The 13,193-nt window shown below is 33.8% G+C and overlaps 1 protein-coding gene across 3 annotated transcripts in view; it reads left to right on the top strand.

Moving 5' to 3' along the window:
- TRPC4 (transient receptor potential cation channel subfamily C member 4) overlaps positions 1-10,447 on the top strand; it is a 216,182-nt gene extending 205,735 nt beyond the window's left edge. Inside the window, exons 9-12 of one of the 3 annotated variants that reach the window (XM_021672834.2) lie at positions 3,002-3,043; positions 3,171-3,260; positions 4,691-4,832; positions 5,088-10,447. In XM_021672834.2, coding sequence (XP_021528509.1) covers positions 3,002-3,043; positions 3,171-3,260; positions 4,691-4,832; positions 5,088-5,413 — 600 coding nt within the window. In that variant the 3' untranslated portion in view covers positions 5,414-10,447. Of the gene's footprint in view, positions 1-3,001; positions 3,044-3,170; positions 3,261-4,690 lie in introns of all 3 variants that reach the window. The other 2 variants (XM_012469835.2, XM_012469833.3) reach the window with 2 other exon arrangements.
- Positions 10,448-13,193: the final 2,746 nt, after the last annotated feature.

The following is a 13,193-nucleotide window of genomic DNA, read 5'->3' as shown; positions in this document are numbered from 1 at the left end:
ATCAATGCTCACATATGGCTATCTCATTAGGGTCATAGCAAAAATTCAGTGTCATTCAGAAAAGTTCATAAAACTTTTGGGCTACCCCAAAAGATGACTGCCTACAGAGTTTGGGTCACATCCATCCAATTTTACCAGAACTATCCCCGTACTCTATCACTTACATGCAAGTTTCCTACCTCTAAACACCTCTACTGCCAAAGCTGAAGGCATCTAACGATTTAGCTGAAGGAAATGCTCTTCAGAAGCGTGAATTGCCATCAAAATGATTTAGAGACACAGTTAAATCTAAGTATATTACTTTACTTTCTCAGAGGTAATAATAATATGTGTCCTACTATGCACAAGCTTTGAGAATCAAGATATTTTAAAAGGCTGTTAAATCATATTATTAATCAAAAAGAAAAAACATGCAGAGGACACAAACTAACATTAGTTAGCCACAGATGCCATAAATCTCTTATCTCATGTCATCTTCAAAATTACCCATGGAGTTTATCTTCACCTTGCAAAATAAAAAATCAGGGAAGAGGGAGGGTTTCAGAGTTAAACCCCATGACTAGGCACAGTCAGCTTCAAACCCAGCTGTAACCCCTGGGACCATGTTCTTAATATCACACCACACTTTATCCCAGAAAGTAGGAACTGGAGGGCATAATGGTAATGATCACTAAACAACCTATTCTGTCATGCTAACCAGGGAAACAGAGATTAAACAGAAGCGAGCTCTATGAACTGCATAATTTAGCGTTCATCATTTGGTGAGTGCACTGCATTCATTTTTAGGTTTCAGGTTCAGAAGATGGTTAACTTCACCCATTCCTATTTTTCTAGCCTGGATGTTGAAGTTCATTGCCTGATAAAATTTCATAAAACTAAAAAATTGTTTTGTGATACTACCACAAAATTTTGGAAAATAATTGGTTGGCAAAAACAATGAATTATATTAACTTAGTCTTAAACCTGGGCTATAGAAACTGAATAACACCTGAAAGTTACCACAGTGAACATTTTTAGTGTTTCTCTCTCTTTTTGACAAGCTATTTTGATTTTTTAAATTTTTTCCCAAGAAAATTGACCTAGAATTGTTGTTTAAAATGTAGTCTTTTTACATTTGCATCAAAAATTTTTGACTTTGGATGAGTAAGATTCTACTGAAGGAAAGACAGTTTGTGTTCATTTTAATACTAAAATATATCATGATAATTTTCACTTATTAGTCATAACTTTCTGATTCTGTTATCCCTAATTTTAATTTGATGTTAAAGAAATTTAAAATCCTGACTTCTAACTGCTCTTTGTTGAAAATTTCTTTATTGGAATTTAGAAGGATAGGATTCTAAAACACGGTAGTGAAATGCTATAGAACCCCAAAACAATAAAAATTAAGGAAACTAAATTCTTTCTATATTAAATTAAGAGTCTCTAGCTACTCAAATAATTAAAATCAGATCTCTGATATAGTATTTATGGTGAGAATGTTAAAGAAATTGATGTATGATTCACTCTAGTATTTTAGTTTAAGTAAATTTAAGGAGATTCAGAAGACTGTGTGTTTCCTTCTAGAAGTGCTGTTTGTCTTATGTTTCAGCTGAGCTGTGTCTCGATATGAGTCAGACACCTCCATCTGGTGGCCCAGTCATAAAATTCCCATGCTATACTTTTTTCAAGATGCTCTACATTTGTGTTGCTTCAAATTTCTGAGTTTTTAAATTGATGGCTTAATCCTATTTTAAATGTTTTTCTCAAAATTTATTTCTCTTGCAAAAGCGAATGATATTCAAAATAATCAGTGACCTTTAGGAAGCTAAGCATTGTCTTATCTGTTCCTGCAAGTCACTGCTAACCACGAAAGACAGTTGCGTCCTTATGGCCAGTGAATATAGCATTTTCTTCTATTTCTCTGAAGAGAAGAAAAGAGTTTCTTTTAAATTATTTAATATTTGAAATATCATTTCACAGTGATACAGGCACAGTTCTTTTCAATATTCTATTTTATCAGCCTATGATTATTTATTAAGGAACAAGATCAAAAACCTCATTTTAAACCCAAAATATATTATTACTTTTGCTTTCTCACAATTTACCAAAGTAATTCCATTATTATAGAGATATTTTTATTTTAGATTATTTTGGCCAGTTTTCTTCCTGAAGAATCAATGCTGATGTTTATTCAACATACATAAATTTGGGATTATGTTGGGTTTTTTTCCTAATATCTGTAGAATACTTGTGAATCTGCAAATATATAATTTTGATGTCATTTATCATTTCGCTCAACTCATAATGGGCTTTTTTTTTCAATCATTAAACAACCCATCTCTCTAGTCTACACTCCAAAATCACTGCTCTGTGCTTACCCCACCTCTGCGCTCAGACCATTCTGATGTCTTCAAAACATGAGCTGGGACTCACATTTAATTTTTTTAAATGAGTTAATAAATGCAGTGTTTCAACAGAAACCTTTATTTATTTATTTTGTTAAATCCAGCCATCTATTTAAACAGGAACCTCCTCTTACTATGTATATCATTGAAATGAATATTGGAGAGTTCAGTGACTAATGAGGTCTCTGGTTACCTGTTACATAATGTAACTAGCTTCTTAATCTTGCCATGTTGATATTTATGAAGACTTTAGGTTTTTATTTAATATGTCCTATCTCTTTCTCTTAGCATCATTTCAACTGATTTTGAGTGTATATTAACTCCAATTAACTACTTTTCCATCATCCTATATCCTGTATGAGAACAACGGTTCCGTCATTGTTAACTTATTGTTTTAAATGTCATAAAGGTTATATACTCACACCTTAGTGTTTTTGTTCACTCATTCTTTTGATTCATGTGAAGCATGCTTTAGCCATTGGCCACTGCCTAGTAAAACTCCCACTTTGAATAAATGAGAATAAAAACATTCTTGATTAAAAAACATTAATTTTTTTTTTTAGAATAGCAATATAACCATATAACCAGAAAGGAAATGTCCTTTTCCTTTTCAGAGGCGAGCTGCTGATAATTTAAGAAGACATCACCAATATCAAGTAAGTTGTCCTTGTATTATGTCTTGAAATTTTCATTAAAATAAATGCAGTCCCCCCTTCAGAACTGACTCAGGAGAGAAATTTATTTACACATTGAATATCAATACTCTGTTCTAAAATGCCCCAGGAAGTTATGAGGAACCTCGTGAAGCGATATGTTGCTGCAATGATTAGAGATGCTAAAACTGAAGAAGGCCTGACCGAAGAGAACTTTAAGGTAACCATTTTCATCTTTGTTACAAAAGGCAGATTGTGCAGAATCAGAATACGGATCCAGATGAGCACAATTAAAATCAGAGCTGGAATGTTGCTGTGTGTTCCAGCAAGCCTATGTGCCCTCTGATTTTTTGATTGAAACCCTACGGAACTGTAAAAAGAGAAGAAAAGCAAGTGGTTAAATTTCTTCTCAAAATAAATTGTTTTCAAACATACAGAGAAAAGCCTAGTGCTTAATGGCATTCTGACTTACCTGATCCCAGAGTGAGCTTCTGTTACTGAAATTTCAGCCTGATTTAAAAATCTGCAACGTTTAGTAACTAACACATTAACAACAACAAAAACTTGCTGCATCTTCTGCAAAACTTTGATAGCGATGAATTTATAATTTGAGTTTAATTGTAACTAACACACTTATAAACTTTCTCCTTGATAGTTTTTCAATGTGTAAGAGGAAATAGGTAGAATATGTGAAATATCATGTGCTTGAATCACGTTTAAAATAATTTAGTTATGTCATGTGAGTGTTTCGAGATTTTGGAAGAATGATTAAGGTCAATAAGATCTTACAGGCAAAAACAAACAAATAAAATCTACAGGAGATATTTAACATAGAAAGTAGCAGGTTTGAACATGAGAATGAAGTAGTGAGTTAGGTAAGAAGATAGAGAAATTACAACACTTAAAGCACAGGTTGAAAATTGGCTAGAAGCCCAGATTTTCTTCACAGCCACAAAGTTCAAATTGTAAAGTTAAATGATTCATGTTGCTTTAGGAGATCGGTTGGGGCAGGAAACTACCAAGAAGACTGCCATCAGGTTAAGACTGAGAATTCAATTTCCCCAAAAGACAGAGGAAAAGGATGAATCTAAGAAATGTTGTTAGATCGGAAGCAATTTTTAGGATGTAGAGGCTGACCCAGATGTAGGGGGAAGGTCCTCTTCAAGAGAATAAGCAACTGAAAGTAGCTATTCAACTCTTAGAAAGTTAGGCTTCACTTAATTTTCAGATATCCCTTTGGACAGAAAACTGTGCCAATATTAAAAAAAAAAAAAAAAAAAAAAACCTTATAAAATGCAACCCAGAGACAGGTAACTTGCCAGCAGATGAATAATTTGGAGAGGAAGTCTTCAAAACTGTAGTCCCAAGGAAACCCAATGTACTCAGCTGCATCTTGGTGGCAAAGATAACTCATGTTTCTTTTTACATCAGTCTTAGGAAGTGTCCTTCCCAACTGCAATAAGGAAATTAGGAGACACCAAAATGACATCAAGTATCCGTGAGAGAACTGGGAATTCTAAATAGAACCACAGTCGAGTAGAATCCTTGTTGTTAAAAGGAGTAAAAACATTTCTGACTCATATATGAGACAAGAAAATGTTTCCAAATGTTTAAGTCATAACCTAATTTTTCATTTTAAATTCTGTGTAGGAACTAAAGCAAGACATTTCCAGTTTCCGCTTTGAAGTTCTGGGATTACTAAGAGGAAGCAAACTTTCCACAATACAATCTGCAAATGCCTCGAAGGAGTCTTCAAATTCGGCAGACTCGGATGAAAAGAGTGATAACGAAGGTAATAGCAAGGACAAGAAAAAGAATTTCAGCCTTTTTGATTTAACCACCCTGATTCATCCGAGATCAGCAGCAATTGCCTCTGAAAGACATAACATAAGCAATGGCTCTGCCCTGGTGGTGCAGGAGCCACACAGGGAGAAGCAGAGAAAAGTGAATTTTGTGACCGATATCAAAAACTTTGGGTTATTTCATAGACGATCAAAACAAAATGCTGCTGAGCAAAATACAAACCAAATCTTCTCTGTTTCAGAAGAAGTTGCTCGTCAACAGGCTGCAGGACCACTTGAGAGAAATATTCAACTGGAATCTCGAGGATTAGCTTCACGGGGTGACCTGAGCATTCCTGGTCTCAGTGAACAGTGTGTGTTAGTAGACCATAGAGAAAGGAATACGGACACACTGGGGTTACAGGTAGGCAAAAGAGTGTGTCCATTCAAGTCAGAGAAGGTGGTGGTGGAGGACACGGTTCCTATAATACCAAAGGAGAAACATGCAAAAGAAGAGGACTCTAGTATAGACTATGATCTAAACCTCCCAGACACAGTCACCCACGAAGATTATGTGACAACGAGATTGTGATACTTGAAGGAGGAAGCGTTTACCATACACACACGTATTTTCTGTAGTGCTCTGGATGAGGGAAAACGTTTAAAATTAAATTAGCAAATGCTAACTTACACTTTATAGCGTTTATCAATTGTGGCATATTAACCTGTAACATGTTTAAATACGGCAAAGGCAATCAAAAACCTTTTTGTTTCGTAGCCTGCTTTTGCTTTCACAATTTGTTTTTCAATTGTTTTTGTTAATAAATAAATGCACCTTGTATTCTTGTACTGTTGCAATAACCCACAGAAAAATTTTAGCTATCTTTTTCAATTAAAACAAATGCAATTTATTTCATGTGGTAGTTGACTCCTAAGATAGGTATTTTTGTATGCAAAAACCAATGTGGAAAAACCAATGTGGCTGAAATATTAATAACTTTTCATAATTTTTTAGGGTCTCTAGCGAGGGTTACTCACCAAGGACTTTTCACCTAGTCCTACAGTTTGGCTTTAAAACACAAATATTACCAAATTATGTCTTAAGGACGTGTAAATAATTATTGTACACAATTAAAGCAAAAAAGTCTTCTCATGGGTTCACGTCTAAACTCCCTCAACGTCAGAAATACTTTGTAGGGTTTTCGGTTTCCAGGGTTTCCTTTCAGTAAGTAAAAGAAGTGTTTGTCTTAATACATTCTGATGATTAATGATTTTTAAGGACAATTTGTCAGAAAAAAAACTCGCTTCTCCAGTTTTTTTAAATTACCTATTTCAGATTCAACTGCTTATCAGTATAAATATGAGTCTTTATGAATAACTGATTTTCAAAAAATGGCAAAATTTCTCAGTTATCGAAAAAATAATAAACTATAATATTGTAAGCACCTTAAACAAGCAAGATGATTGCATACTAATAATATCCAAATGAAAGTGAATTTCTTCTAACAATTTAAATCTAAGTAAAGTTGAATTCCAGTACTTTCAATCAATGCAATATTGTAATCAACTAAAAAGAAGTACAAAAACCTAGGAATCTCCTTTTTCATCAGTAATTGGTATGCATTTCTTTAAAATTAAAATCACTCAAAAATGTATTATTAATTTTGTCAGCAGATATAGATACATAGTTTTGCCTACAGGAACAACATTCTTATTTTTTGTTTCTTTCTTCTATTGTTTGCAAGGTAATTTAGCTTATAATAATTCACTGAACTATTATAAGGAAAGTGTTCACAATTTACAAAATATCGGTACTAGAAACTTAAAATTTAAATTACATTGCTTGTGTCTATTTAAGCCACTGTAGGAAGTTTCTTCACCACATACAATTAGCATTTATTTCAAATAAATAGAAAAATGCTGAGTTCATTTTATTTCAAAATTACTCTGTGAAACTCAGAAATTGCATATGATTTTTCACTGGCCCCAAACTGCATAATATTATGGCACTCAGTTTCTGATTACCAAACATCAAAAATAAGGAATTAACAGCAACAGCAATGCCAGCCTCCATTCTATTCCTATATAGCTATTAACATATGGGTACTGCTCTTAACAACACTCTGAAGTAGCTCCTGCTCTTATCCCCATTTTACAGATGATAAAACTGAGACCAGCACTAACTGGCTAAGGTTACATAGCTAGTGATGGAGCTGTGATGTGTCTGTCAGAGCCATTCCCATCACCACTACATTGTACTGCCTTTCAGAACACAAAAAGACCAAGTTATAAAATACACACATACAGGGGTTACCATTGCCACTTCTGAAGTCCTATACCTTGAGAGAGAATGAGTTTGGTAAGCTTCATAGGTGTCCCTTCTTGAAATGCAAGAGAAATGTGCAAAATATAAAATGTGCTGTATTTGATTTTTTTATACTAAATTACATTAAAGTTAGATTTTAAAAACATATTTGGTATGTGATCTCTGAACTCAACTTGAAATTTTAGATTTTAATTTTCAGAAAAGCCAGAGACACTAAACCCCTGCTTACTTCTAAACCTGGTTTTGTCCTAGGGATTTAGGAATGGGCCAGTTAGGTTTAGAGCAACACAAGTCTAATGAATGTATTCATTGTTTCAAGAACACCTTTATCTCAAGTACATTAGGACTCAGAGCAAATCCTGCATCTACTAAAATATTCAATTTTTCTAAGTCACACATACAGTAGTAGAGAAATTATAGGCCTATTCTCCATATTTGATATATTTTCCGTTAATTTCTCTTTGCCTCTCCTGTGCCTTGTTGTTTTATTTTTTTCCAAAGTAAGGACACTCCACTTCGCCATTTTACATACTTTACCAGAATTTAATTTCAAATTATCTCTGTTCCTTCAAGCAATGCCAACAACAGTAAAAGCAACAAAACTTTTTTCCCCCAGTAGCTTATTTACATCGGAGGTTAAGGTGCTGACATTTTGTAGGGGAACATCATGGTAACAGAGGAATGTATTTGGAGCAAGTAAGACCCTCCTTTTCAGTGTCCTGGAAAGGATGATTCTTACAACCCCCAGATGCTGCTAACAGATGTGTTTATGAGTATGAACAAAGTGTTGGATGTTATTGGTACCAGATGCTACTAATATTACCAGAATTGAATGCTATTCTAAATATGTAGTGATATTATGTAGCATTAATGAAGATAAGCAGTAGGGATATAATAAGAAAAAGCAACAGCAGGATGGCAAGCAAAGAAATATTGTTTATTTGAGGTCTGTAAGTGAGTACTTCAGGGTTTTTATTTCTATTCATATTTCTATCCACAGAAATTTCTAAATGCTACAGAGAAGTTTGAAACCACCTTCATTTACATAAATAATGTTTCGTGTTTTTCATGCTCTCTTAATCCTAAAAAATTTATTTTTCTTAAATTTTGTGTCTGAGTTGGGTGAAGGAGTGTGTTGAAAATTCAGTTTAATAGACTAGCGGGTAAGTTTAAAACACTTTGTTTATCACAGATACATTTTGGAAGCCCCATTTATAAGAAATTATGCTATAAAGATGTACCTCATCATTTGTAATAAAGGTTTTCCTTAAAATTTCTGTGGAAATAAATCTATATTAACTTCAGTAAGGAAATTGGCTATATTTTTTTAAATGGTGGTGAATTATTTTGTAAAATGAGAAGTAATTTTTCAAAGTGCTAAACATCCTCAGAATGTATCTGTTTCATGAGCTGGGTATTTGTGTATCAAATATTCTTAAATTAGTTACTCTGTTTACTGGCTGGCAATTAAACTAGTGCAAAAACATACTTTCTTGCCTTGACATAGACAAAAACTTGAAATACTTTAGTGATCAAACAAACTGATGAAAAGTCAAGGATAGTAGACTTACCATACTATTCTCAAAGAAGCAAAGTCAATTTTCTAGCAAACATGGAGGAAATATAAGTAACAATGGCATAAGAAAATATTCTTCTAACATTTGATAACTCTGGGATTTAGTTGAGTAAATGACTCTCCAGTCTCATGGCTCTTTATTGAAGAGCAGCCACCAAGTTTTGAAATCTGTCCATTCTTAGGCCTTTTGCATTGTATATTTAGCTGTCTTCTATGGTCCATACAGCTGTCTTCCATGCTCAGTGTCCTTAAAACTCAACCTAGCAAGAGCCATCCATTGTGGACCTATAAATATGCTCACAATAACTCAGATTTCAGAAGGCCAGAACTCTGAATATACTTCACCATTCTGAAAATTATTTATTCTGTTTTTTATTATATATATTTTTCTTTCCGTGTATTATCCAAAATTCAGACCTAAAACTAACCATAGAATTTAGAAATTTAATATTGCTGGCATTCATCTTCAAGTCAGCATCAAAACCATTATTCTAATAATTTTACAATGTCTGAAAAGGCATTTTATTTATACAGTGTTATCACACGCCTTTTAAAATTTAAATTTTAGAACCATGTTAAATAAGTTCACCATAGATAACTGGGGAAAATAAAGCTCAGGGGATTTATGGAAATTATCTCAATTTACCCAGGTATTTGTTGGTCAAATTAGGGCTTAAAAACCTCCTCAACTAGATATTTGAATGAGACATCACATTATAAATGCCTTGATTACTGACTTTTTATTTGGGGAATATTTTGTCTTCTTTGCCCTTGTGGAAGTTGTCCAAACATTCAAGTTAAAATTCAGAATTGATACCATATTATATTTTGTTTTTCTACAAAGTTATGTTAAGAGAATTTTTTAAAAGCTAGTTTCTTACTGCTTTCAGAGAATACACTGTTCATTTTCCCTGAAAGTTTAGATTTTATAACCTATATGCATATTGGTAATAATAAAATCTATTAAATAATATCAAAACTTCTCAACTGAAAAATGATAGAGATGAACAATGTAAAGCTGAACTAAGATTGGGACAATGGGACCAAGCCTGGATACAGCCACACCGTTACTAGGCTGACAGTAAAGATATCTCTGGAAGTGATATTCACCAGTAGCAAAACCATTTATTTCCTTTTGTGCTGCACTGTTCAATAAGGTAGCTCCTAACCACATACGGCTATTGATCACTTGTAAGTGTGGCAAGTCTGAATTAAGATGTGCTGTAAGTGTAAAACATACACCAGATTTCTGAGACAGTATGAAAATAATGTAAACTAGCTCATGAATATTTTATATTGGCTACATATTGAACTGATAGTATTTAGGAAGTGTTGATTTAAAACATACTAGGTAAATGAGTTTTATGTTTCTTTTTCCTTTTTCAATGTGGCTACTAGAAAATTGAAAAATGTGTATGTGGCTTGCATTTGTGCCTTGCAATACATATCTGTTGGACAGTGCTGCTCAGGAACATTTGTATTTGTTTCAGTCAACTCATGTATTTCCATCATCTGAATTACAAAGGTAGAAAATTCTGTATTTAATTACTCAAAAAACTTTATGTAGCTCTACTAAAGTCTGCAATCTCTCCTTGATTTCTAATCTCCTAATGGAACCAATGGTGATAATTTACTGTTTTCCATGTTTCCTTTGCCTTTACAAATGTATTAATATATAAATATACATGCATATATACAGGTTATGGTTTTGTTATCATTTTTGTCAAGAATTTTATCACACTATACCTATAACTTAGCAAATGTTTTTATCTAACTGTGTATCATGGAACAATTAAATATAGTGGAGCCATTTGAGTTTAGTCAAATAAATTTCTCCACTAGTTATTTTACCTACTGAAATATTATCACGTGCTATTTTTAAAACCATGAGAGAAGACCTATTTATCGGCGAAAACACAAGGTTTTTAAGTGATGACAAAAGCCTGAAAGACAAGTTGTGTCCGAAAGGCAAATGAGCTCATTTCTCTCTTTCATTTACAGTCTTGCAGGGCTTGGTTTCTGGTACCAGCATCACTTCTCAGTATCATTCTCTCACACTATACTTCAACCATTCTAAACTTCCTTATTTTATTTTATTTTATTTTATTTTTTGAGGTAGGGTCTCACTCTGTCACCAGGCTGGAGTGCAGTGGTTGGCTCACTGCTTCCTGGGCTCAAGCAATTCTCCTGCCTCAGCCTCCCGAGTAGCTGGGATTACAGGTTCACACCACCATGCCTGGCCAATTTTTGTATTTTTAATACAAAAATTGTATTAAAATATGAAATGGAGTTTCATCATGTTGGCCAGGATGGTCTTGATCTCTTCACCTCATGATCCGCCCGCCTCAGCCTCCCAAAGTGCTGAAATTATAGACATGAGTCACTCCGCCCGGCTCCCAAGCTAAACTTCTTTTAGCTACTTACGAGTTAGTACTGTTTTTTTCCCTAACATTTGCAAACATTGTTCCTCCGTGCTTGAATAGGAATTGTACCAAAATGTTATTACTTTAAGTAATAATAATACAGGATTTTAATTAATTCAAATCTACTTATTTTATGATTTCCTTTAGGTCTGATCTGATTGTTTTACCAAAATTTTTTTTAAAGAAAATATCTTCCTGAGAGTGCACATAAAGAGCAAGGTTATCCCTCTGGAAATGAGGTGTGATCCACACTGACATGCTTTCAGGGCACCAATGTACTTAGAGAGGTTTAATAACTCTCAGAAGAGTAAGTACACTGTGCCGCTTCACGATTTAGAATGCAGAATGCCCTGTAGTTCTGGGGAAGGCAGGAAACTGATATCTTTTCGTAGCTGCTGTGAGACCTCAGTTGCTGATATCTGAAATTTCTGGAAGAAAATATCTTACCTATCTCAAAAATATGAAACTATACTAAGTCACCTTTCTAAAGTTAGAAGTACAAATATGAAAGTTGAAACATAGAAAAAAAATAAAGACACCATAAAATACTCAGTTAATGATTACTTCTCCCATTAAAAAAATTAAACTTCAAAAAGGTTTTTTTAGATTTTCATAGATTCATATCCAATTATAAGAAATCATATAAGCATATCTCACCATCTACCCATTTTCCCTCAATGGAAACATCTTTCAAACTGTAATGCAAATATCGAAGTGTTTTGACATGTGTTGCATTATCCACAGATCTTACGCCAATTTCCAAAGATTTACATATACTTACTTGTGTGTGTGTATTTGCATGTTTATTTAGTTCTGTACAGTTTCAGCACACATACAGGTTTGTACATACACAACCATAGACAAGATGCTGAAAATTTCCATCACAAGAATCCTGGAATTGTCCTTTTACAGGAATACCTCAGAAATATTGTGGTTTCAGTGCCAGACCACTACAATAAAGCAAATATCACAATAAAGCAAGTTACACACATTTTTTTGTTTCCCAGTGCATATAAAAGTTATGTTTATACTATACTGTAGTCCATTAAGTATGTGATAACACTTTTTCTAAAGCAAAATGTACATATCTTAACTGAAAACAGTTTATTGCTAAAAATTGCAAACAGTAACCAGAAACTTCAGCAAGCTGTAATTGTTTTGCTGGTGAAGGGCCTTGCCTCTATGTTGATGGCTGCTGGTTTATCAGATTGCTTGTTTTCTACTTTTGGGGTTGCTATTGCAATTTTTTAACAATGCAACATTAAAGTTTGGTGAGTTGATTGACTCTTTCTTTCACAAAAAAATGTTCTCTGTAGCATCTGATGCAGTTTGATAGCATTTTACTCATAGAACTCATTTCAAAATTGGAGTCAGTCCTTTCAAAACCTACTGCTGCTTTAACAACTAAGTTTAAGTAATCGTCTAAATCCTTTGTAGTCACTTTAGCAATCTTCACAGCATCTTCACCAGGAGTAGATTCCGTCTAAAAAAATATCACTATCTTTGCTCATCCATAAGAAGCAATTTCTCATCTATATTAGTTTCATCATGAGATTGCAGCAATTCAGTTATATCTTCAGACTCCACTTCTAATTCTAGTTCCTTTGCTATTTCTACCAAATCTGCTGTGACTCCCTCCACTAAAATCTTGAAACCTTCAAGTTCATCCATGAGGACTGGAATCAGCTCTGTCCAAATCCTGGTTTATGTTCATATTTTGATCTCTCCTCATGAATCTACAAACGTTCTTAACGACATCTACAATGGTGAATCCTTTCCAGAAAGTTTTCAATATACTTTGCCCAGATCCATCAGAGGAATTACTATCTATGGCAGCTACAGCCTAACAAAATATATTTTTTAAGTAACATGACTTGAAAGTCAAAAATTGTCCTTGATCCATGGGCTGTGGAATGGATGTTGTGTTAGCACATATGGAAACATCTGTTTGTACCTCTCCATCAGAGTTCTTAGGTGATAAGGCCCACTGTAAATAAACAGTAGTGTTTTGAAAAACAAAACTCTCGTTCTGAGCAGTAGTTCTCAA

Source organism: Aotus nancymaae, unplaced genomic scaffold (assembly GCF_030222135.1).
Source record: "Aotus nancymaae isolate 86718 unplaced genomic scaffold, 86718_ANA_hifiasm-v0.15.2.pri h1tg000043l, whole genome shotgun sequence".
NCBI classification, from domain to species: Eukaryota; Metazoa; Chordata; class Mammalia; order Primates; family Aotidae; genus Aotus; species Aotus nancymaae.
Note: the sequence above shows the minus strand (reverse complement) of the source record. Positions and strands in the feature narration are given on the sequence as shown.